This window comes from Mustelus asterias, chromosome 8, assembly GCF_964213995.1.
Source record: "Mustelus asterias chromosome 8, sMusAst1.hap1.1, whole genome shotgun sequence".
NCBI classification, from domain to species: Eukaryota; Metazoa; Chordata; class Chondrichthyes; order Carcharhiniformes; family Triakidae; genus Mustelus; species Mustelus asterias.
Genome location: NC_135808.1, coordinates 50,241,449 through 50,267,999, shown reverse-complemented (window position 1 = coordinate 50,267,999; position 26,551 = coordinate 50,241,449). Strand labels below are relative to the sequence as shown.

General features: G+C 47.6%; 1 long non-coding RNA gene and 1 gene segment (V, D, J or C); one reads left to right on the top strand and one right to left on the bottom strand.

Annotated features, from left to right (window-relative positions):
* Positions 1 to 655: 655 nt before the first annotated feature.
* On the bottom strand, positions 656 to 17,676 carry LOC144497137 (uncharacterized). Its single transcript, XR_013498516.1, has 2 exons — positions 17,507 to 17,676; positions 656 to 920 (listed from the first exon to the last, which is right to left on the bottom strand). It is a non-coding gene; the product is annotated as an uncharacterized LOC144497137 (long non-coding RNA).
* Positions 15,904 to 25,395, top strand: LOC144497133 (Ig kappa chain V region Mem5-like). The segment is given in 4 exon segments: positions 15,904 to 16,047; positions 16,234 to 16,531; positions 17,263 to 17,294; positions 24,532 to 25,395. Coding segments are annotated over 4 exon segments (708 nt in total).
* The last annotated feature ends 1,156 nt before the right edge of the window (positions 25,396 to 26,551 follow it).

Here is a 26,551-nt window from a genome sequence, read left to right as displayed (position 1 = left end):
ACAACAACCTGACCAAGAGGCTATCGCCACAGCAACAGAAATGACAAAATACAATTGATTGAAAGATTAAAAACAATCCAACACAAATTAGCAGTGACAGAGAATTGACAGTTTATTCAGTACAAGGATCAGTTAACAGAGATTTAACCTTTCAGTGAAAGGTTTCCATGGACAGGATGAGATTCCTATCCGCAGGATTAGAGACTGACATTAATCACACTTTCTGCTACAGATCCCTGACTCCTTTACGGTGACAAACTCTCATCGTGTGGGTCGGACCCTCACTGGTTATGTATTCAGTCCAAGGTGGGACAGGAGGTTAAACATCGACGCTGCCCCAGACCGAATGTCTCGGGGAGCGGTGGAGAGAACCCTGACCACAACCAGAAAGTTGATGGAACAAAGCAATCGAACAATCCCAAGGGGAAGGGGGCAGGTGAACCTGGCCACAGGAAAGACTAGGAAACTGGAGGATTCAGTGAGAAATCGAGGGGAGATGGTGAGAATGCAGAATAAATGGAGGGAAGTAGGGAGGGTGACAGCAGCTGGTGAAACTGTTACAGTTTAATAGTTAGTCTGTGTATTTGCTGTTATCAGAGACTGTTGCTATCCAAAGTGGTACAGATGCTCATTGTAATAACTGGAGGAGACTCGATTTGGAAATAACTAACTAAAGGCTTTATTGATGAGAACTATTTACAATGAAGGGTTTAACAGCACAACGATACAGGTCTACTCCCAACAACATCCTGACTCCAACTGAAGCCTCCAGCCCCAGGAATGATCACCCTCACTCCCGATTGGCCCAATATCACATCTTCACACTCCATTGGCTCCAGCTTGGTCATGTGGCCCGTGAAGGATTGCCCCTTAAAGGGGCCAGGCTCACACACTCCTTCCCCCACAACATCTTGGACTCCCTATGATAAAACACAAAGTAAAACAGTTAACACATAGGCAGAGAAACAACAATATTACAGAAGGGACACCAGGGAAATCTCTGGTCCAGAGATTTCCGGAACCTTGCGGAACGCTGCAACTCTGTCAGGGGCTCTTCAGCAGCCATCGACACGGGATCCACTGATGGGGTGGACGTGCTAACCACCTCTGGAGCTAGGCCCTGGACAGCCCCTTCCTCTGACTCACCCACCCAAGCCAGAGGCTGCCTTGGCCTCACCATGGACATGGAACTGTCTTGTTCAGAGGTTGGTACACACAAACTGGATACGGGGCCCACTTGCTCAGCTCCTGGAACTGGCTCTACTCTCTTGCGTAGGTGGCCAACATGCTCCTTAACTCTTCGGCCCTGTGTCTCCCCCAAATATGAGACTGGTCCTGTCTTCTCCACAACTCTCCCTGGTGCCCAGGTGGGTCCGCCACCCAAATTCCCTCTCAACATGAGATCGCCATCATTAAACAATCCGTCCCCTTTCTGAGAGTCACAATATTCTTTCTGAGAGGCTTGCCGAGCCTCCACCCCCACCCCCCGACAAATTTGGAGACACTAAATCTAAACAGGTACATAGGCACCGACCCATTAACAACTCTGCAGGTGTGACCTCGGCATGACCCCAGTGATGGCGTGAGGTGTAGTGTTGTAGGACAGCAAATAACTGCCCAATCGCAATGGAACGGCCATTTGAACCTGCTTCACATGAAGCGGTGAACGTCAGCATGGCTCGCTCCGCCAACCCATTCGAGGCAGGATGGTCGGGGGCTGACCTGACAGGACAAATGTCATTAAACTTGACCAAAGTCTGAAATTCATCAGCGTGAATGCTGCTCCGCTGTCTGATAGCAACGCTTCAGGAAGACCATGGATCACAAAGATCTGCCTCAGTTTATCGATGGTAAATGGAGCTGTGATGGGTCTCATGAGCTGATCGTCCAGCCACTTGGAATGGGCATCGACTAACATCAGGAACATCTGCCCAAAAAATGTCCAGCCAAATCTGCACGAAGCCGTGACCACGGACAGCCCGGACAATCCCAAGGGAGCATGTCTGCTGATGATTTGATTTGATTTGATTTATTATTGCCACATGTATTAACATACAGTGAAAAGTATTGTTTCTTGCGCGCTATACAGACAAAACATACCGTTCATAGAGAAGGAAACGAGAGAGTGCAGAATGTAGTGTTAGTCACAGCTAGGGTGTAGAGAAAGATCAACTTAATGCAAGGTAAGTCCATTCATAAGTCTGACAGCAGCAGGGAAGAAGATGTTCTTGAGTCGGTTGGTACGTGACCTCAGACTTTTGTATCTTTTTCCCGACGGAAGAAGGTGGAAGAGAGAATGTCCAGGGTACGTGGGGTCCTTAATTATGCTGACTGCTTTGCCGAGGCAGCAGGAAGTGTCGGCAGAATCAATGGATGGGAGGCTGGTTTGCGTGATGGATTGGGCTACATTCACGACCTTTTGTAGTTCCTTGCGGTCTTGGGCAGAGCAGGAGCCATACCAAGCTGTGATACAACCAGAAAGAATGCTTTCTATGGTGCATCTGTAAAAGCTGGTGGAGGTATCGCTTGCTGAGTCGGACAATTTTCTCACACTGCCCAACCGTTTGTTCAATGTCTCTGTCAATGCCAGGCCACCAGACATAACTTCTGGCCAACACTTTCATTCTGCTCTGGCCAGGTGACTCTTGGAGCAATGGCCATTGCCCAGGGGGTGGACGCTGACAGAGACCCCCCACAATAGCACCCCATCTTCGCAGGGTATCTGGTCCCTGCAATGTAAATACAGCTTCATTTGCTCTGCCTTGTCCAAGTGCCACCCGGTCAGTACCATTTTCTTGCTCTTTGCTAACACCGGCTCCCTATCTGTCCACGTCTGAGTGTGGGCTGCTGAGACAGACAGAGTGTCCAAATAATGCAGAGCCAATACTATCTCCTGTGGAACAGGCGGTGACGGTATGGTCTGTGGTAGCGGCAGGCGGCTCAATGTATCCGCATTTGAGATCTTGTTCCCGGCCTCTGCTGGAAGGTTTAGCTGTTTATTGCCAGTAGCAATGCCCATCTCTGCCCCCTGGCAGAGGCAATAGGTGGCACTGGCTTATCCTCCCGGAAAAGCCCCAACAATGGCTTACGGTCTGACACGATGGTGAAATGCCGCCCATAGACGTATTGGTGAAATTCCTCACTGTGTAGATAACTGCTCGGCTTTCTTTGTCGATTTGTGAGTACATTTTCTCAACGTCTGACAAAGTCCTCAAAGCAAATGAATTTGGCCTCTCCGTCCCATCTGCCATTCTATGGGGTAGAACTGCTCCAACTCCATATAGCATCAAAGAGTTACCCAGCACAGAAACAGGCCCTTCGGCCCACCATGTCTATGCTGACCATCCAATACCAATCTATACTAATCCCATTTACCAGCACTTGGTCCATAGTTACTCTGCCTTGGTGATTGAAGTGCTTGTCCAGATGCTTCTTAAATGTAGCGAGAGTTCCTGCCTCCACCACCCTCTCAGGCAGCGCATTCCATATTTCCACCACCCTCCGGGTGAAAAATTCTTTCAGAGTTTTAACAACACCTGGTTAAAGTCCAACAGGTTTATTTGGTCGCAAATGGCTTTAACCTGGTGTTGTTAAAACTCTTACTGTGTTTACCCCAGTCCAACGCCGGCATCTCCACATCATGAAAAATTCTTTCTCAGATCTCCTCTAAACCACTTCCTTCTCACCTTAAACCTATGCCCTCTGCTCTTAGACACCTGTGCCATGGGGAAAAGTCTCTTACGATCTACCCTATCAACACCTCTCATAATTTTGTAAACCTCTATCAGATCCCCTCTCAGCCTCCTCTGCTCCAGGGAAAACAAATCCAGCCTATCCAGTCTCTCCTCAAAGCTGAGACTTTCCATCCCAGGCAACATCCCGGTGATTCTCCTCTGCACCCTCACCAGTGCAATCACATCCTTCCGATAGTGTGGTGACCAGAACTGCGCACAATATTCCATCTGTGGCCTAACCAATGTTTTATAAAGTTGTACCAAGACCTCCCTCCTGCCATGTTCGAAGCCCCCGGACTAATGAAGGCAAGCATTCCAATTGCCTTCTTCACCACACTATCGCCCTGTGCTGCCACCTTCAGGGATCTATGGACTTTGCACCAAGGTCCCTTTTTTCCTCAATACTCCCTCGGTACCTACTGTTCATTGTGTATATCCTACCCTTATTAAATCTCCCAAAATGCATCACCTCACAAGTATCAGGACTAAATTCCATCTTTCATTGCTCTGCCCACCTTCCCCATCCCCACTGACACTTCAACAACTTGCCCGGCTTCATTCCCGAGGATTAGATCGAGCACTGGCTCATCCCGAGTCGGATTGTCGACGTACTGACGCAAAGAGCTCTCCTGGAATCACTTTACAAATTCCATCCTGTCTAATCATAGAATCATAGAATCCCTACAGTGCAGAACTAGGCCATTCAGCCCATCGAGCCTGCGCCAACAACAATCCCACCCAGGCCCTGTCCCCGTGACCCCATGTATTTACCCTGTTAGTCCCTCTGACGCTAAGGAGCAATTTAGCATGGCCAATCAATCTAACCTGCACATCGTTAGACTGTGGGAGGAAACCAGAGCACCCGGAGGAAACCCACTCAGACACGGGGAGAACATGCAAACTCCACACAGGCACCCGATGCTGGAATTGATGTCATATACATGGATTTTAGTAAGGCGTTTGATAAGGTCCCCCATGGTCGGCTTATGATGAAAGTGAGGAGGTGTGGGATAGAGGGAAAGTTGGCCGATTGGATAGGTAACTGGCTGTCTGATCGAAGACAGAGGGTGGTGGTGGATGGAAAATTTTCCGATTGGAGGCAGGTTGCTAGCGGAGTGCCACAGGGATCAGTGCTTGGCCCTCTGCTCTTTGTGATTTTTATTAATGACTTCGAGGAGGGGGCTGAAGGGTGGATCAGTAAATTAGCTGATGACACCAAGATTGGTGGAGTAGTGGATGAGGTGGAGGGCTGTTGTAGGCTGCAAAGAGATATAGATAAGATGCAGAGCTGGGCTGAAAAATGGCAAATGGAGTTTAACCCTGACAAATGCGAGGTGATTCATTTTGGTAGGACAAATTTAAATGTGGATTACAGGGTCAAAGATAGGGTTCTGAAGAATGTGGAGGAACAGAGAGATCTTGGGGTTCATATCCATAGATCTCTGAAGGTTGCCACTCAAGTGGATAGAGCCGTGAAGAAGGCCTATAGTGTGTTGGCGTTCATTAACAGGGGGTTTGAGTTTAAGAGCCGTGGGGTTATGATGCAACTGTACAGGACCTTGGTGAGACCACATTTGGAATATTGTGTGCAGTTCTGGTCACCTCACTACAAGAAGGTTGTGGAGACACTGGAAAGAGTGCAAAGGAGATTTACCAGGATGCTGCCTGGTTTGGAGGGTAGGTCTTATGAGGAAAGGTTGAGGGAACTTGGGCTTTTCTCTTTGGAGCGGAGGAGGTTGAGAGGAGCCTTGATGAGGTTTATAAGATGATGAGGGGGATAGATAGAGTGAACGTTCAAAGACTATTTCCTCGGGTGAATGGAACGGTAACTAGGGGGCATAACTATAGGGTTCATGGTGGGAGATATAGGAAGGATGTCCGAGGTAGGTTTTTTACTCAGAGTGGTTGGGGTGTGGAATGGACTGCCTGCAGGGATAGTGGAGTCAGAAACTTTAGGAACATTTAAGAAGCTATTGGATAGGCACATGGAGTACTTCGGGATGATAGGGAGGAAATAGCTTGATCTGGGTTTCAGACAAAGCTCGGCACAACATCGTGGGCCGAAGGGCCTGTTCTGTGCTGTACTGTTCTATGTGGGGCGGCACGGTAGCACAGTGGTTAGCACTGCTGCTTCACAGCTCCAGGGTCCTGGGTTCGATTCCCGGCTCGGGTCACTGTCTGTGTGGAGTTTGCACATTCTCCTCGTGTCTGCGTGGGTTTCCTCCGGGTGCTCCGGTTTCCTCCCACAGTCCAAAGATGTGCGGGTTAGGTTGATTGGCCAGGTTAAAAAATTGCCCCTTAGAGTCCTGGGATGTGTAGGTTAGAGGGATTAGCAGGTAAAATATGTGGGGATAGGGCCTGGGTGGGATAGTGGTCGGTGCAGACTCGATGGGCCGAATGGCCTCCTTCTGCACTGTAGGGTTTCTATGATTTCTATGATTCTATGTTCTAAGAATAGTGATGTCCCCAGGGGTCTGTGCTGAAGCCTCAGCTTTTCACTATATTTGTCAATGACTTGGATGAAGCAATAGAGAGACACATATCCAAGATTACTGAGCACACTAAGTTAGGCAGCTTAGAGGAGGTTACAGAGATAGGGAGGGTGCAAGATAGGGAGGGATTTGAGAGGCAGGATGTTTATGTTAAAATCGGGGCATGGCTGGACCGGGGGTCAGTGTAGGTCAGTGAACACAGGGGGTGACGGGTGAACGGGATTTGGTGTGAGTTCAGATCCGGGCAGCAGAGTTCTGGGTGAGCTGATGATAACGGAGGTGGTGGGTGTGAGGTCGGACAGGACAGCATTGGAATAGTAACGTTCAGAGGTAACAAAGACACAGATGAGATTTTCAGCAGAGGATGATGTGAGGCAGGGGGTACTCGGGAGATGTTACTGAGGTGGAACTAGGTGGTCTTAGTGATGGAGTGGATGATGTGGTGGGAAACTCATCTCAGGGTCAAATAGGACACCATGGCTGTGGAGTGTGTGGTTCAGTGTCAGACACTCCAATGGGGAAGGGATGGAATCAGTGTTGAGGGAACAGAGTTTGTGATGGGGTCTGAAGACAATGGAAGATAGAGTTCAATGTGGAGAATGTGAAAACATCCACTTTGGATCTAAGAAAGAGAGAGCAGAGTAATCTTTGTGATGTGGAGGATTTGGAGGGTCAGATCGGCGTCAAAGATGAGGCCAATGTTGTAGAGAGTCTGGTTGAGCAGCAGACAGTGCTCAGGGGGAGGGATGGAGTTTGTATCGGGAGCTGAAGACCAATGGCTTTGATCTTCCCAATGTGTTTCCCAGTGAGCCTGGCTCCTCAGTCCTGACTGCTCTGAGCTGCTGTTCTTTTCACTGATTGGACAGTTATTGTTAGAGATTCAGACCACAGCACAAATCCCCAATGTCAAAAATAACTGCAAAGACTGTCAGATCGGAAGATTGAAACGTAACCAACAGAGGAAGTGAAAGAAGGAGCTCAGAGCAGCTGGATGTTTGTTACTGAGACGGGAGAAAATGGTGAACCGTGTCCACTACCTCCAATCTCCCAGCACAGAAGGCACAGTGGGATACAGTCAGGAGGGAGTTATCCAGGGAATCCTCAACAACATTCCAGACTCCATGTAGTCTCTCGGTAACATGTCAAACATGGACAAGGAAACCTCCCCTGGTTACCACATACCGTCCACCCTCAGCTGGTGAATCAGTTCTCCTCCATGTTGAACAGCACTTGGATGAAGCACTGAGGGTGGCTCGGGCACAGAATGTACTCTGGGTGGGGACTTCAATGTCCATCACCAAGAGTTACTCGGTAGCACCACCACACACCGAGCTGGCCGGGTCCTAAAGGACATAGCTGCTAGACTGGGACTGCGGCAGGTGGGGAGGGAACCAACAAGAGGGAGAAACATAGAGCCATAGAACATTACAGCACAGAAACAGGCCTTTTGGCCCTTCTTGGCTGTGCCAAACCATTTTTCTGCCTCGTCCCACTGACCTGCACCTGGACCATATCCCTCCACACCCCTCTCATGTTTTTCTTAAATGTTAAAAGTGAGTCCGCATTCACCACTTCATGTGGCAGCTCATTCCACACTCCCACCACTCTCTGTGTGAAGACGCCCCCCCCTAATATTCCCTTTAAACTTTTCCCCCTTCACCCTTAACCCATGTCCTCGAGTTTTTTTCTCCCCTAGCCTCAGTGGAAAAAGCCTGCTTGCATTCACTCTATCTATACCCATCATAATTTTATACACCTCGATCAAATCTCCCCTCATTCTTCTACGCTCCAGGGAACAAAGTCCGAACCTATTCAACCTTTCTCTGTAACTCAGTTTCTCAAGTCCCGGCAACATCCTTGTAAACCTTCTCTGCACTCTTTCAACCTTATTAATATCCTTCCTGTAATTAGGTGACCAAAACTACACACAATACTCTAAATTCGGCCTCACCAATGTCTTATACAACCTCACCATAACATTCCAACTCTCATACTCAATACTTTGATTTATAAAGGCCAATGTACCAAAAGCACTCTTTACGACCCTATCTACCTGTGACACCACTTTTAGGGAATTATGTATCTATACTTGTACATACTTGACCTCATCTTCACCAACCTGCCTGCCGCAGATGCATCTGTCCATGACAGTATCGGTAGGAGTGACCACTGCACAGTCCTTGTGGAGATAAAATCCCATCTTCACATTGAGGGTACCCTCCATCGTGTTGTGTGGCACTGCCACCGTGCTAAATGGGATAGATTTCAAACAGATCTAGCAACTCAAAACTGGGCATCCATGAGGCACTGTGGGCCATCAGCAGCAGCAGAATTGTACTCAACCACAATCTGTAACCTCATGGCCCGGCATATCCCCCACTCTACCATTACCACCAAGTAGGGTGGCCATTTCCAAATTTCCAAAAAGGAGGACAAAGATGGCAGCCGCGCATGCGCACTGCTGCATATCGCATCCAATTAAGATGGCGGCCGTTAATGCGGAGCTGAACATTGGAGCTGTGGCCTGGCTCGGTGCAAATATGACATCGGGAAACTCTTTTTCGGGGTTTGGACTTGTACAACATGCTTATAAAGCCTTCTTCATCATCCTCCAGATTTATCGCTCCCTGATCTCCGCCATTTTCCTCTTACCGTTTGTCAATACAAGAGATAAACCCTGATCTGCCTCCCCATGACTCGCACTGCGCAGGCTTAAATCGACGCACAGCTCCACCTTCCCTCATTCGATCCAATTGGCAGTCCCACTCCTCTTCCTATTGGCCCGGTGCTGTCATCAATCAGTACCCGGGCATTGTGACCCAAAAAAGGAGGACAAATTAGCGTCCGGCTCGAGGTGGCGCCGGATGGAGGACAGAGTGCTCAAAAGCCGGACTGTCCGGCCTAAAGCCGGACATCTGGCCTCCCTACCACCAAGCCAGGGAATCAACCCTGATTCAATGAAGAGTGCAGGAGGGCATGCCAGGAGCAACAGCAGATAAATTGTAAAATGAGGTGTTAACCTGGTGAAGCTTCAACACAGGACTGTGTGTCAAACAGTAGAAGCAGCACGTGATAGAACTAAACCATCCCACAACCAATGGATCAGGGCAAAGCTCTGCCGTGAATGTTGGTGGACACCATTAATTAAACAACTCACTGGAGGAGGAGGCTTCATAAATATCCCCATTCTCAGTGATGGAGGAATCCAGCACATCAGTGCAAAAGATAAGGCATGGGATACAAGGAGAAGTGGCTAGATGGGTGGAGAACTGGCTTGGCCATAGGAGACAGAGGGTAGTGGTCGAAGGGTCTTTTTCTGGCTGGAGGTCTGTGACCAGTGGTGTTCCGCAGGGCTCTGTACTGGGACCTCTGCTATTTGTGATATATATAAATGATTTGGAAGAAGGTGTAACTGGTGTAATCAGCAAGTTTGCGGATGACACGAAGATGGCTGGAATTGCGGATAGCGAAGAGCATTGTCGGGCAATACAGCAGGATATAGATAGGCTGGAAAATTGGGCGGAGAGGTGGCAGATGGAGTTTAATCCGGATAAATGCGAAGTGATGCATTTTGGAAGAAATAATGTAGGGAGGAGTTATATAATAAATGGCAGAGTCATCAGGAGTATAGAAACACAGAGGGACCTAGGTGTGCAAGTCCACAAATCCTTGAAGGTGGCAACACAGGTGGAGAAGGTGGTGAAGAAGGCATATGGTATGCTTGCCTTTATAGGACGGGGTATAGAGTATAAAAGCTGGAGTCTGATGATGCAGCTGTATAGAACGCTGGTTAGGCCACATTTGGAGTACTGCGTCCAGTTCTGGTCGCCGCACTACCAGAAGGACGTGGAGGCATTGGAGAGAGTGCAGAGAAGGTTTGCCAGGATGTTGCCTGGTATGGAGGGTCTTAGCTATGAGGAGAGATTGGGTAGACTGGGGTTGTTCTCCTTGGAAAGACGGAGAATGAGGGGAGATCTAATAGAGGTATACAAGATTATGAAGGGTATAGATAGGGTGAACAGTGGGAAGCTTTTTCCCAGGTCGGAGGTGACGATCACGAGGGGTCACGGGCTCAAGCTGAGAGGGGCGAAGTATAACTCAGACATCAGAGGGATGTTTTTTACACAGAGGGTGGTGGGGGCCTGGAATGCGCTGCCAAGTAGGGTGGTGGAGGCAGGCACGCTGACATCGTTTAAGACTTACCTGGATAGTCACATGAGCAGCCTGGGAATGGAGGGATACAAACGATTGGTCTAGTTGGACCAAGGAGCAGCACAGGCTTGGAGGGCCGAAGGGCCTGTTTCCTGTGCTGTACTGTTCTTTGTTCTTTGTTCTTGTTCTTTGATACATTTACAAATGGATACTGCAAAAACTCTGGATCCTGACAATATTCCAGCAATAGTCGTGAAGACGTGTGCTCCAGAACTTGCCGCGCCCTGAGCCAAGCTGTTCCAGTACAGCTACAACACTGGCATCTACCCGGCAATGTGGAAAATTGCCCAGGTATGTCCTGTATACCAAAAAACAGGACAAATCTATTCTGGCCACTTACCGCCCCATCAGGCTACTCTCAATCATCAGTAAAGTGATTTAATTTGTCGACAGTTCTATCAAGCGGCACTTACTAGCAACAACCTGCTCACTGATGTTCAGTTTGGGTTCCGCCAGGGTCACTCAGCTCCTGACCTCATTACAGCCTTGGTTCAAACATGGACAAAAGAGCTGAACCCCAGAGGTGAGGTGAGAGTGACTGCCCTTGACACCAAGGCAGCATTTGACCGAGTGTGGCATCAAGGAGCCCAGCAAAACTGGAGCCAATGGGAATCAGGGGAAAACTCTCCACTGGCTGGAGTCACACCCAGCACAAAGGAAGATGGTTGTGGTTATTGGATTTTAAAGTTTAAGTGTCAGTATTAGTGTCACAAATAGGCTTACATTAACACTGCAATGAAGTTACTGTGAAAATCCTGTAGTTGCCACACTTGGCGGCGCCTGTTCGGGTACACCGAGGGAGAATTTAGCATGCACCTAAACCAGCACGTCCTTTGGACTGTTGGAGGAAACCGGAGCTCCCGGAGGAAACCCACACAGACACAGGGAGAACATGCAGATTCCATACAGACGGTGACCCAAGAGGAATCAAACCCGGGTCCCTGGCGCTGCGCCACCCAATATGATGAGAAGATGGTTGTGGTTATAGGATTTCTATCTGAGATTGCCTTGGGACATCACTGCAGGAGTTCCTCAGGGTAGTGTCTGAGACACAACCATCTTCAGCTGCTTCATTAATAACCTTCAGAAGTGGGGATGTTCACTGACGATTGCACAATGCTCAGCACCATTCACAACTCCTCAGATATTGAAGCAGGAACATTCGTGCCACACAAGTGCCACGGAATCACCATCTCCAACAAGAGAGAATTTTAACATCTCCCCTTGACATTCAATGTCATTACCATTGCTGAATCCCCCACTGTAAAATCCTGTTGGATATGATTGACCAGAAACTCAACTGGACCAGCCTATAAATACTGTGGCTACAAGAGCAGGTCAGTGGATAGGAATCCTGCGGTGAGTAACTCACATCCTGACTCTCCAAAGCCTGTCCACCATCTACAAGGCACAAGTCCGGAGTGTGATGGAATACTCTCCACTTGTCTGGATGAGTAGAGCTCCCAGCAACACTCAAGAAGCTCAACACCATCCAGGACAAAGTAGCCCCGCTTGATTAGCATCACATTCGCAAACGTTAAATCCCTCCACCACTGTCAAACAGTGGCAGCAATGTGTAGCATCTATAAGGTACCCTGCATAAATTCACCAAGGTTCCAGAGGCAGCACCTTCCAAACACATGAGCACTGCCATCTGGAAAGACAAAAGCAGCAGATCAACACCACCAAGAGGTTTCCCTCCAAGCCACACGCCATTCTGACTTGGAAATACATCACCGTTTCTTCACTGTCGCTGGGTCAAAATCCTGGAACTCCCTCCCTAACAGCACTGTGGGTGTATGTACACCTCATGGACTGAGTTCAAGAAGGCAGCTTATCACCACCTTCTCAAGGGCAATTAGGGATGGGCAATAAATGCTGGTATAACCAGTGACACCCACACCCCGTCAATGAATACATTTTGAATAATTCCTACTTTATGCAATGTCTCATTCTGTGTGTTGAAATCTGGATCCCGTCAGCAGGATATTTGACTGCAGAAGCCTTCAATACCGTGTGCAATTATGTCCCCAACCAAAATCCACATAAAACCTGAATTTATATAGCACCTTAATGTATGAAACATTCAAAGATGTTTCAAAGAGCAGCAGTAAGAGGAATGGGGGAGGGCACGGGGCACATTACGAAGAGAGATCGAAGGCTTGGGTGAAAGGGTGGAGTTTGATGGAGGGAGAGACTTGGAGAGGGGAGGGATTAAGGGTGGGAGGTCAGAGAGCAAGGCCTGAGCGTCTGAAGACTCTGCTGTCAGTGGTGGGATGAAGGAAGCAGCGATGGGCAGGAGAACAGAGTCAGCAGATGGAAGGCGAGGGAGGGAATGTGAGTCTGCAGCAGGACGCAGAGGTAGGGAGGAGTGAGTCCATGGAGAGAATTGAAGGGCAATGAGGTCAGGGGTCATAGGTCAGTGAGGTCAGGGGTAGTGTTGGAATGACACTTTGTGTGAGACAGGGTCCGGACCCACTGCATTTGGGACAAGTTGGAGTTTATGGAGCATGGATGAAGGGAGCCAGAAGAGGATATTGGAATATTGGAGTTAGGGGGTGGGACAAATGGGCTAAGGTTACTGTGCTCACGGGACTGGTGTAGTGTAGAGACGGAAAATGTTGTGGAGATGGAAATAAGAGGCTTACGTGATGGAGAGGATGTGGAGTTTGAAGCTCAGCTACTGGAGGCTCCAGTGGGAAGGAGGCCCATGTTTACTGGTCCCTATTGGAGGCTCCAGTGGGAAGGAGGCCCATGTTTACTGGTCCCTACTGGAGGCTCCAGTGGGAAGGAGGCCCATGTTTACTGACAGTGAGGAAGGTTATCTCCAATTGCAGCGGGATCTTGTTCAATTGGGCTGACGAATGGCAGATGGAGTTTAATTTAGACAAATGCGAGGTGAAGCATTCTGGTAGATTGAACCAGGACAGGACTTACTCAGTTAATGGTAGGGTGTTGGGGAGAGTTACAGAACAAAGAGATCTAGGGGTACATGTTCATAGCTCCTTGAAAGTGGAGTCACAGGTGGACAGAGTGGTGAAGAAGGCATTCAGCATGCTTGGTTTCATCGGTCAGAACATTGAATACAGGAGTTGGGACGTCTTGTTGAAGTTGTACAAGACATTGGTAAGGCCACACTTGGAATACTGTGTGCAATTCTGGTCACCCTATTATAGAAAGGATATTATTAAACTAGAAAGAGTGCAGGGAAGATTTATGAGGATGCTACCGGGACTTGATGGATTGAGTTATAAGGAGAAGCTGAATAGACTGGGACTTTTTTCTCTGGAGTGTAGGAGGTTGAGGGGTGACCTTATAGAGGTCTATAAAATAATGAGGGGCATAGACAAGGTAGATAGTCAAAATCTTTTCCCAAAGGTAGGGGAATCTAAAACTAGAGGGCATAGATTTAAGGTGAGAGGGGAGAGGTACAAAAGTGTCCAGAGGGGCAATTTTTTCACACAGAGGGTGATGAGTGTCTGGAACAAGCTGCCAGAGGTAGTAGTAGAGGCGGGTACAATTTTATCTTTTAAAAAGCATTTAGATAGTTACATGGGTACGATGGGTATAAAGGGATATGGGCCAAATACAGCAATTGGGATTAGTTTAGGGGTTGTAAAACAAAAAGGGCGGCATGGACAAGTTGGGCCGCAGGGCCTGTTTCCATGCTGTAAACCTCTATGATCCCTACTGGAGGCTCCAGTGGGAAGGAGGCCCATGTTTACTGGTCCCTACTGGAGGCTCCAGTGGGAAGGAGGCCCATGTTTACTGGTCCCTATTGGAGGCTCCAGTGGGAAGGAGGCCCATGTTTACTGGTCCCTATTGGAGGCTCCAGTGGGAAGGAGGCCCATGTTTACTGGTCCCTACTGGAGGCTCCAGTGGGATGGAGGCCCATGTTTACTGGTCCCTATTGGAGGCACCAGTGGGACATGGACACCATGGTGGATGTAAAGTAAAAGCAAAGTTTATTTATTAGTCACAAGTAGGCTTACGTTCACACTGCAATGAAGTTACTGTGAAAATTCCCGAGTCACCAAACTCCAGCGACTGTTCAGGTACACTGAGGGAGAAGTTGGCATGGCGAATTCACCTAACCTGTACATCCTTCGTCTGTGACAGGAAACCGGAGCATCCAGAGGAATCCCACGCAGACACAGGGAGAAGGTGTAAACTCCACACAGACAGTGACACAAGCTGGGAATTGAAACCGGGTCCCCGGCGCTATGAGGCAGCAGTGCTGACCACTGTACCACCCGAGGAGCAGTTTCTTTATGCTAAATGTGTGATTGTCCACCTTTGAGGAAGTCACAAAGTGGATAAAGAGGAACTTGTAGATGTGATGTACACAGAATTCCAAAAGGTATTTAATATATGACCACATCAAATGTTACCACACAAGATACGAGCTCATGGTGTGTGGGCAATATATTAGCATTGATAGAGGATTGGTTAGCTAACTAACAGAAACCAGAAAGAGGGGATAAATGATTGTTTTGGGGTTGGCAAGGTGTAATTAGTGGAATTCTGGAACAATCAGTGCTGGGACCACAACTATTCACAATCCATATCAATGACTTGGATGAAGGGAGTGAATGGAGCTGATGTCCCAATGACACTAAGATAGGTGGGAAAGTAAGTTATCAAGAGGAGGTAGAGAGTCTGCAAAGGGATAGGGACAGAGGAAGTGAGTGGCTAAACATTTGGAGTATATCCTGGGTAAATGTGAAGGTGTCCACTTTGGCAGGAAGAATAGAACAGCAGTAAACTATTGAAATGGAGAGAGATTGCACAACTCGGTGCTACAGAGGGATCTGGCTGTCCTGGGACATGAATCACAACAAGTTAGTCTGCAGCTACAGCAAGTGATTAGGAAGAGAAATGGAATGTTGGTGTTTCTTACAAGGAGAATGGAATATAAAAATAGGGAAGTTTTACTGCAGCTGTACAGGGTCTCGGTGAGACCACATCTGGAATACTGTGTACAGTTTAGGTCTCCTTATTTGGAAAAGGATATCATTGTGTTGGAAGCAGTTCAGAGAAGATTCACTCGACACATTCCTGGGGTGAGGGGTTATCTTGTGAAGAAAAGTTGGACAGGTTGGACCCATTGGAGTTTAGAAGGATGGGAGGTGATCTTATTGAATCATATCAGATTGTGAGGGGACTGACAGAGTGGATACCAGGAGGGTGGTGTCTCTTCTGGGGAAATGAATAGACAGAGGGACAACTGAGAAAGAAAGTGAGAGAGGAAGAGAGACGGAAAGAGCGGTAGGGAAAGAGAGATAGCAGAAATGGTGCAAGGCAAGGAGAGAAAGACAGGGAGACAGACAGAGAGGGGCAGAGACTGATGGACAGATACAGAGAGAGTGAGAGAGACAGAGACTGAGGGAGGGAGAGAGAAGAAGAGGAAGTGAAAGGTGCTGACGTGGTTTCTCTGGGTCAGACCATTTACAAACTGAGGAACAGGCAGTGAGACTCTGACAGGCTGCAGCTTTATAAAGCAGAGCCCAGTGAAGGGAGAGTTTATCAGTAACCAGGCACAGGGACACGACCACACACCATGATTTCAGCCATCCAGCTGCTCTGGCCTCTGGCATTCTGCATCGCAGGTACAAATCTCTCTCCTTCCACCTTTAATATTTTCCTGCTCTCCATTTCAATCCAATTCTCCTGACTTGTGATTGAAGGGAAAATACTGAAAGGAGAGGAACAGTCAGTGTCTCCAACAATATCTCATTGTACAGCGTCTTTCTGTGACAGTTCTTACTTCACTCTGTTTCTCTATTACCCCTCAGGTATCAGTGGAGACATCATCATGACCCAGTCTCCCCCGGTGCTGTCAGTGAGCCTGGGCCAGACCGCCACCATCACCTGTACGGCCAGTCAATCTGTTAGCAATTACGTGAATTGGTACCAACAGCGAGAAGGACAGAAACCGGCTCTGCTGATCTATAATGCAGCAACTCGATTCACAGGAATATCCGACCGATTCAGTGGGAGTCAATCTGGGACAAGATTCACCCTGACAATCAGCAATGTACAGAATGAGGATGTCGCTGATTATTACTGTCTGCAACATAGCAGCTACCCCTACACAGTGATACAGAGCCTTACAAAAACCCCCCCACACACAGCACCACCTCCTGTACTGACACATCCCACAGTTTTATATAATATATAATAATGGACACACAGTCCCACCTCCTGTACTGACACATCGCACAGTTTTATATAATATATAATAATGGACACACAGTCCCACCTCCTGTACTGACACATCCCACAGTTTTATATAATATATAATAATGGACACACAGTCCCACCTCCTGTACTGACACATCCCACAGTTTTATATAATATATAATAAAGACAAGAAAGGAAACTGGACAAATTATTTGCACTGTCCACTACACACTCCAGTCCCTGTGGTGTCCACCGCTCGCTGAAGGCCTCGAGTTTCCCTCTTACTCTCCATGTCCACATATGAAGAGCAGCTGAAAGATTCATCATCTCAAATTAGAATTCTCAACTCTCCCGACAAAACACTGAGACATTGAGAGAAACAGAGAGAGAGAAACAGAGAGAGAGAAACAGAGAGAGAGAAAGAGTGAGAAAGAGTGAGAGAGAAAGAGTGAGAGAGAAAGAGTGAGAAAGAGTGAGAGAGAAACAGAGAGAGAGAAACAGAGAGAGAGAAAGAGTGAGAGAGAAAGAGTGAGAAAGAGTGAGAGAGAAAGAGTGAGAGAGAAGAGATGAGTGAGTGAGTGAGTGAGGCAGAGAGCAGAGGTTTTTGTACAGCTCCTGCACTGGAAGCTGTCAGTGTGCCTTACGTTCGGTAAAGGAACCAAACTCAGACTGAGTAAGTAAAGCCCAATCCTCCGTTATTAACCCTTTCAATGCTGAAACTTTCTCAAACACAAATGCTGAATAGTTGAAGGTGTTGGTGAGGAAGCTGCAGTCAATGAAATGGTTGATTGAAGAACATTGTGTGGAATAGGGAGCCCAGCTGTATTTCTTTCCTTCCATTCCCCCCTTTAAGCAGCAAGATATAAGTAAGCAGCTTTTACCCACCGTGTGGAGGAGATCTGGACGTTTGCAGACTGTGCTCACATTCCTGCAGCATGGAGTGAAATCACTCTCTAGGCTCCTGTCAGTCTCAGTGTGACACACACAGGCAGAGTTTGATGTGAAGTCGGACTCCCTGTCACACTCTCTGATATAACTGATCACAGCACCAGCACAGTGAGACACCGAGGTGCCACCTCCCCCAGCTTTCACTCTGCCCTCTCCACTCCCTGCTTATCTCTTGCTAAAGTTCTGATGACAAACAGCTACAGCAGGGCCCACAATCCAGTGGCTTCAGTGTTCCAGGCTTTTGGGGAGACTCTCAGTTACTTTCTCTCTGGGACGAGTTCAATCCGATATTTATCCTGGATCCAACATCACTGAAAATGCTGATTGTTCGCATTGCTGTGTGTGGGATCTTGCTGTGTACATGTTGTGACCAGTCCTCAGACAAGATCCCTCGTTTGTTAACTTCCTGAATGGGATCCCCATTTTGTTTTGCTCCTGGGTGAGGAGTAATCAGCTGGAACCCCGCACTCGATTGGTCACAACAGGGTTCATTTAAAATGGATCCCTTCACCCGTGGAAACCTTACACAGTCCACGTATTCCTTTATTAGCCATTGAATCTCTACAGTGCAGAAGGAGGCTATTCAGTCCATCGAATCTGTACCAACTCTCTGAAAGAGCTTCTTACCCAGGCTCCCCACCCTATCCCTGTAACCCTGCGCATTTACCATTGCTAACCCACCTAAAGAACACACTAGGGGCATTTTAGCATGGCCAATCCATCTAACCTGCAGATCTTTGGACTGTGGGAGGAATATGGAGCACCCGGAAAAATGTCTCAACTCACATTCTGTCACACAGCACCAGTACACACAGCTCAGGTGTGCAGTTGGATTTTTAACCCGTTTCCCTGTTGTTTCCTGAAATGGGGTGGCACGGTAGCACAGTGGTTAGCACTGCTGCTTCACAGCTCCAAGGACCTGGGTTCGATTCCCGGCTTGGGTCACTGTCTGTGTTGAGTTTGCACATTCTCCTCGTGTCTGCGTGGGTTTCCTCCGGGTGCTCCGGTTTCCTCCCAAAGTCCAAAGATGTGCGGGTTAGGTTGATTGGCCATGCTAAAAAAAATTGCCCTTAGTGTCCTGGGATGCATAGGTTAGAGGGATTTGTGGGTAAAATATCGAGGGATATGGGGGTAGGGCCTGGGTGGGATTGTGGTCGGTGCAGACCCGATGGGCCGAATGGCCTCCTTCTGTGCTGTAGGGTTCTGAGATTTCTGAGATTTCTTTCACCCCTGAGTCAGTTTACTTTGAACTCAGACCATTTCCGCATTCTGAGGTATAACTCAACAGGAGATGGGTTTTGGATGTCTGCTGAGATGTGATAATCAGTCTCCATTGTCACCGTAACAATAGGAGATCAAAGTTGAGGCTTCGGCATTTTTTCGATCTGCATTTCTATTTCCTGTTTGAAGAAGCCCCTGACACCTTTCAGGTGTGACATTTCATCTTCTCTCGGGACTAGTCAGTCAAATACAACCCACATCGGAATTTTCCAGAAGCTGGTCACTTTACATTCTCGGCCATCTTGGCTCAGTCAGAGTGTCAAAGAGTTTTACATCACAGAAAAAGGCCCTTCAGCCCATCCTGTCTCTGCCGGCATTCAAGCACCCAACTATTCTAATCCCATTTTCCAGCACTTGGTCCGTAGCCTTGTATGCTTTGGAATTTCAAATGCTCATCTAAATACTTCTTAAATGTTATGAGGGTTCCTGTGTCTCCCACCACTTCAGGCAGTGAGTTCCAGATTCCCAACAGCCTCTGAGTGAAAAAGTTTTTCCTCCAATCCCTCAAAATCTTCTGCTTCTGAGATTAAATCTATGCTCCCTGGTTTTTGAATCTGCTGCTAAAAGGGGAAAAGTTTCTTCGTATCTGCTTTATGTCTTCATAATTCTGACCTGCTGCAGTTATACAGGGCCTTGGTGAGGCCGCACTGGGAATATTGTGCGCAGTTTCGGTCTCCCTATCTCAGGAAGGATATTTTTGCTCTAGAGGGAGTGCAGAGAAGGTATCCCAGACTGATTCCTGTTATAATGGGACTGATGTATGAGGAGACATTGAGTTGGTTAAGACTTATATTCACTGGAGTTCAGAGGCAACTCATGGAGACCTATAAAATTCTAACAGGTGAGGGGGATTAGTGAGGTAAATACATGGGGTTATGGGGTAAGAGTCGATGCAGACTCGATGGGCCGAATGGCCTCCGCCTGCACTTCAGGGATTCTATTGTCCATGTCTGTGCCGGCCACCAAGCACCTATCTATTCCAATCCCATTTTCCAGCATTTGGTCCGTTGCCTTGTATGCTTTGGAATTTCAAGCGCTCATCTAAATGTTTCTTAAATGTTGTGAGTGCTCCCACCTCCACCACCCTTTCAGGCAGTGAGATCCAGATTCCCAGCACCCTTTGGGTGAAAAGATTTCCCTCAAGTCCCTCAAAATCTGCTGCCTCTGTGATTAAGGGGAAAAGTTTCCTCATATCTACCCTATCTCTGTCCCTCGTAATTCTGTCTTTCTGCAGTTATACAGGGCCTTGGTGAGGCCACACTGGGAATAATGTGTACAGTTTTACTCTCCTTTTCTGAGGAAGGATGTTTTTACGACAGAGGGAGTGCAGCAAAGGTTTACTGGAATGATTTCTGCGACAGTGGGATTGATGTAGGTGGAGAGATTGCGTTGGTTAAGATTATATATTTTATAAAGTTTATTTATTAGTCACAAATAGGCTGACATTCACACTGCAATGAAGTCACTGTGAAAATCCCCATGTGGCCACATTCCGGCGCCTGTTCGGGTATACTGAGAGAGACTTTAGCTTGGCCAATTCACCTAACCTGCACACCTTTTGGACTGTGGGAGGAAACCGGAGCACCTGGAGGAAACCCACACAGACATGGGGAGAATGTGCAAACTCCACACAGACAGTGACCCAAGCCGGGAATCGAACCTAGCCCCCTGGCACTGTGAGGCAGCAGTGCTAACCACTGTGCCACCGTGCTGCCCCCACTGCAGTTCAGAAGAATGATGGGGGATCACATAAAAATCAATAAAATTCCAACAGGACTAGACAGGGTAGATACAGGAAGCATGTTCCCAGTGCTGGGAGCGTCCAGTTTGAGGGGGTCACAGTCTGAGGATATGGGGTAAACCTTTTAGGACTGAGGTGAGGAGAAATTCCTTCACCCAGAGAGGCGTAAACCTGTGGAATTCACTACCACAGAAAGCAGTTGAGGCCAAAATATTGTACGTTTTCAAGAAGGAGTTAGATTTAACTCTTGGGGTGAATAGGATCAAAGGATTTGGTGGGGAAGGCATGATCATGATGAATAGTGGCACAGGCTCAAAGGGCCGAATGGCCTCCTCCTCTTCCTATTTTCTGTGATTCTATGCAGACCAGCATTTATTACCCATCCCTAATTGCCCTGGTGAAGATGGTGCTGAGGTGGTGGAATAAGTTCTACTCCAATGAGTATTGGCCCAACCTGCTCAAGCTTTCCTCATAAGACAATCCATTACTCAGTGGAATCAGCCTCGTGAACCATCTCTGAACTCTTTCCAATGCTACTATATCCTTCCTTAAGTATGGAGACCCTAAGTGTCCACAATATTCCAGGTGTGATGTTCTCAAGGTGCTGTACAGCTGCAGCAAAACATCCCTACTTTTATACTCATCCTCATTGCAATGAAGAGCAACATTCCATTTGCCTTCCTAATTCCTTGCTATTATTGGATGCAAAGACATCCAGATCACTCGATAGAATCTCTCCAGTTAACTAGTATTCTGTTCAATCCTCCTGCCAAAGTGGACAATCTCACATTTTCCCACATTATACTCCATCTGTCAATGTTTTCCCACTCACTGAACCTATCTCTATCCCTTTTCAGACTCTGTATCCTCCTCACAACTTGTATTTCTACTTTTCATTTTATCATCAGCACGTTTAGTGACATTCCTCTCATTCCCTTCATCCAGCTCATTAATATAGATTGTAGAGTTAAACCCCAAACAACAACCATCTTCCTTTGTGCTGGGTATAACTCCAACCAGCGGAGAGTTTAACCCTGATTTCCATTGGCTCCAGTTTTGCGAGGGCTCCTTGATGCTACACTTGCTCAAATGCTGCCTTGATGTCAAGGGCAGTCACTCTCACCTCACCTCTGGAGTTCAGCTCTTTTGTCCATGTTTGAACCAAGGCTGTAATGAGGTCAGGAGCTGAGTGACCCTGGCGGAACACTAACTGAGTGTCAGTGAGCAGATTATTGCTGAGTAAGTGCTGCTTGGTAATCGCTCTGGATATGTTCAGATCACATTGCTGATGATCGAGAGTAGACTGATGGGGCGGTTATCGTGCGGATTGGATTTGTCCTGTTTTTTGTGCACAGCTCATAACCGGGTAATTTATCACAATGTTGGGTTGATGCCAGTGTTGTAGATGTACTGGAACAGCTTGGCTAGGGACGCTGGAAGTTCTGGAGCACACGTCTTCAGGACCTCCAGAGGAGTTCGAGATGGATCATCCACGTGGCACTTCTGGCTGAAGATTGCTGCAAATGCTTCAGCCTTATCTTTTGCACTGATGTTCTGGGTTCCTCCGTCATTGAGGATGGGGATATTTGTGGAGCTCCTCCTCCAGTGAGTTGTTTAATTGTCCACCACCATTCACGGCTGGATGTGGCAGGACTGCAGAGTTTTGATTTGATCCATTGTTTGTGGGATGGTTTAGCTCTGTCTATCACTTGCTGCTTCTGCTGTTTGACACACAGTCCTGTGTTGTAGCTTCACCAGGTTAACACCTCATTTTTCAGTATGTCTGCTGTTGCTCCTGCCATGTCCTCCTGCACTCTTCATTGAACTGAAAGCAGCAGAGAATCCACAGAAACAGACTGATGTTTGTCTGATTTGTCTGTGTGTTTATTAGATGTGACTGAGCAGATAGCAAGAGTTTCAGCAGCAACAAAGACATTTCTCTAGTTCACCTCCCACTTTCCGCATCCACTTCCAAAATCCTCATGGGGAAAGGGCTCAGCACCTGTCAGCGACTGGTTAAATGTCCCCCCTCTAGACTACAGGCCTCCCACAATCTGCTCTCCATCTCTCTCCTGAAGACACTCTCTCTGGCTGGGGAACAGCTCCACCCTCCCCAAGTGGTCTCATTCCTCATTTTTCAGTATGTCTGCTGTTGCTCCTGCCATGTCCTCCTGCACTCTTCATTCAACTGAAAGCAGCAGAGAATCCACAGAAACAGAATGATACCTCAAATCCCACATCATCCAGGCTGAGATCCAGTGCAGTATTGAGCGAGTGCTGCACTGTCAGAGGTGCCGTCTTTCAGGTGAGACAAACTGATATCTGTCCTCTCAGGGGGTGTGAAAGATTCCATGGTACCATTGGAAGAAGAGCAGGGGAGTTCACCCCGATGTACTGTTCAATATTTATCCCTCAATCAACATCACTACAAATCTGCTTATCTGTTCATTCTCACTCTGCTCCCTGGGATCTTGCTGTGCACAATGAGCTGTAAAACACTTTGGGACATTCTGAGGTGGTGACAGGTGCTATAGAAATGTAATTCTGTCTTTGAGGTTGGAGATTCCTGATCCTAACCCTCACTCATTATTCACACACTCACATCCTCCAGAGTTCATGGGGTCATTCGGAGCAGTGACCCTGTCTGACCCCTGGACACTGAGACTAATTCTAACCTCACCCTTGACCTCAGCCAAGTGCTGGGGGTAAGGTTTGAAATGAAATCTGGAAGCTTCTACACTGACAGCCAATCAGAATCCTGTGTGAAGTGTGTTGATCCAAGTCTGCTGCAATGTTCTGGGATAAAGTTCTCCTGATCTGTGTGTGATCTGAGGTTTGTTGATGCTCAACCTGTTTCCCCCAGACAGACTGAACAATAGTTCCAGCTTCCTGACTGGTTAACAGTCTCTTAAAGGGACACTGTGTCTTTAAATACTCTCATTATTAACCATTTCAGTGCTGAATTTGTTGTAACTTTCTTTATATATGCAAAATGATTTAACCAGCTTCAAATCAAACCTTTACCCCCAGACACTGAACTAATTTGAAATCGAACGTGCCACTTTCCCTTGAATCCCATCAGCCTGTAATTTTAAACAGCATTATCCGTCCTCCAGTCCTCCCACACCACACCTGTAGCCAGAGAGGATTGGGAAATAATGGTCAGAGTCTCTGCTTTTTCTTCCCGTGCTTCCCTTCGCATCCTGGGATACATTTCACCCGGGCCTGGGAATTTCTCCACTTTCAAAGATGATAAGCACATTAATATCTCCTCCCACACTATCATTATCCCATTGATTATTTCACAATCCCTCTCCTCCTGAACTACAATGTTAGCTTTATCCCTCTCATTTGTGATATCTGATGTAAATTATTCATGAAGAACCATCACCGTGTCTTCTCCCTCCACACACAAGTTACCTTGTTGCTCTCTGACCTGCCCTATTCATTCCTTAGTTATCCTCTTTGCAATGTCCCACGCTATTGCTTTGTGTGAACATATTTGTTCTGAACTCCATCTCCAGCTCGAATATCCTCCCACTGCTCTGACACTGATTTACCTTCAAGTCGCTGTTTCCTCTCCATTTTGGCAAATCCCAGTTTCGTGAAATTGGCCTTTTCCCAATTTAAAACGTTTACTCTTGATCGATCTTTCCCCTTTTCCGTAACTACTCTAAATCTAACTGTATTATGATCACTATTACCCAAATGCTCTCCCACTGATACACCTTCCACATGCCGAGATTCATTCTATAAAACTGCCCAAAACTGCCCCTTCGCTTGTTGGGATTGTTCCGTGCTGGTTAAAAAATTTCCCCCGGAATGGATTTTCAGAATTCTGCAACATCGAAACATTGACACTGATTTGATCCCAGTCAATATTCGGGAAGTTGAAAGCCTGTAAATGGCAGTGATTAAAATTCCTTCTCTTCTCTTTCAGCCCGTGAGAATTCGCAACCCACGCTGACCCTGCTGCCCCCCTCCCCGGAGGAGGTCAAGACCAAGGGCACTGCCACCCTGGTGTGCCTTGCCAATCACTTCTATCCCGATGAGGTGGAGGTGAAGTGGAAGAAGGACGGTGCAGCCATTTCCAACGGGATTCAGACCAGCAACTACCTGCGAGCTTCAGACAACACCTACAGCGTCAGCAGCCTGCTGACCCTCTCTGGCTCCGACTGGGAGTCCAACGCCCGCTTCTCCTGTGCCCTCACACACGTCAGCCTCTCCTCGCCCCTCAGCAAGAGCGTCAGTAGATCAGAATGTGCCTAGAGTGTTAGAGACAGTCCACAGAGGAGGCACAACTTGGAATAGAACAGGGGTGAGCTGGGAGGGCAAAGGTCATTATCAGCATTGAATTACAACTCTCTTCCTCCTCGGGACTGGGTCTGAGACACTTCTGAGGGTCAGGGGTTAAAGCACGTTATTGGTATAGTGTAGAGGGAGCTTTACTTTGTATTTAACCCTGTGGTGTTACTGTCCTGGGAGAGTTTGATGGGGACAGTGCAGACTCGTGATAACAAGTACAACCTCTGGAAGATGCTGAAGAGTGTCAGCTGTACAATAATAATGTGACCCTGTGAAGTGTCTGCTTCAGTAAACCAGACCTCCTTCCTGCTCACCCTGCAGTTACAATTGAAGCTTTAGTCACTGTTTAAAGGGACAGGATTCTCATGTTATTGAGAAAATCTCCACAAGTGTTTTAATAAACCTCCATTCTCCCTGTGAATTTCTCCAGCTTCCTCTGGCTGGGCTGTTTTTTCTGTCAATGTCAATGTGTAAAAGGTAATAAACATTAAGAATATTCCGTTTCTGTCTGGTGAGTGCTTTGGAAACGTCCCACCTCCCCATCGGCTGATTGGCTGCATTTCACCAAGTGATTGTCCTGATTGGCTGCTTGGTCTGTCAATCAATGACACATCTGCAGAAGATTGGATTCAAAGCCAATGATCATTCATTTGAAAATGATCAGTTTGATCTGGAATCTCTTGAGTGACAAGATTGAAAACAGAAAAGAAACTGAAAGTTGCTGGGATTAAACCATCACAATCACAATTCTCCACCCCATATTCACCACCTCCCCCTTGACCTTAACAATCTCACGTGGTCTCACTGCTCCCAGAGTTTCAATCAGAGATAAGACCATCTCTGATCACTTCCTTGTATCACTCCCCAGCCACATCCTCCTTCCACACCCCCAACCCTACCCCCTTCTGTATCCATCCCTGCAAAAACCTATTCCCCAATCCACTTACAACCGCACTTTCCAATTCCCATCTATCTTAAATTTCATTTTACCAGAAGCCAGTTGATTCTCAGACCAGCTCTGTGGGGAGGCAACCCCTTTGTTTCTCCTCACCCAACTCTTCCAGCTGTGTCCATTCACTTACAACCGCACTTTCCAAATCCCAACTATCGAGTCTCTGGCCCTCCGATCACCACAACATTTCTGCAGCGACTGATTGGCTCCCCCTCACCCCCACCTTTGATATCCTAATCCCCAATAAAACCATGATTCCCTCTCCCCCCGGCCGTTCCCCCTGCTCCGGCCTCATCTCCACTCACTTCATCCCAGGGACACAGACTTGAAAGGATCTGGTGGACAACTGGTTCATCCATCCACTGGCTGATCTGGCTGGAGCACTTCAAACACTTCCGGCTCCTACTCTCATCTGCTAAAACTGCTGACTATTCCAGGATCATCCTGGAATGAGAAGATAAGCTCCGCCTTCTTTACCCAACTGCAGACCAACTTCTTAAACCCCTCTCCCCTGTCCCCTCCCCCCTCACCTCCAGCAACAAGTGTGAGGATCTCACCGAGGTCTTTGTGACTAAGATTGAGACAATCCAATCAGCTGCCTCTGCCACGTCCCTTCCTTCCTCTAACCATCTGGACAAACATCCTCTAATTCTACCCCCCCCTGCCCCCCCGCCCCCCACCACCCCCCCCCCACCTCCCCCGC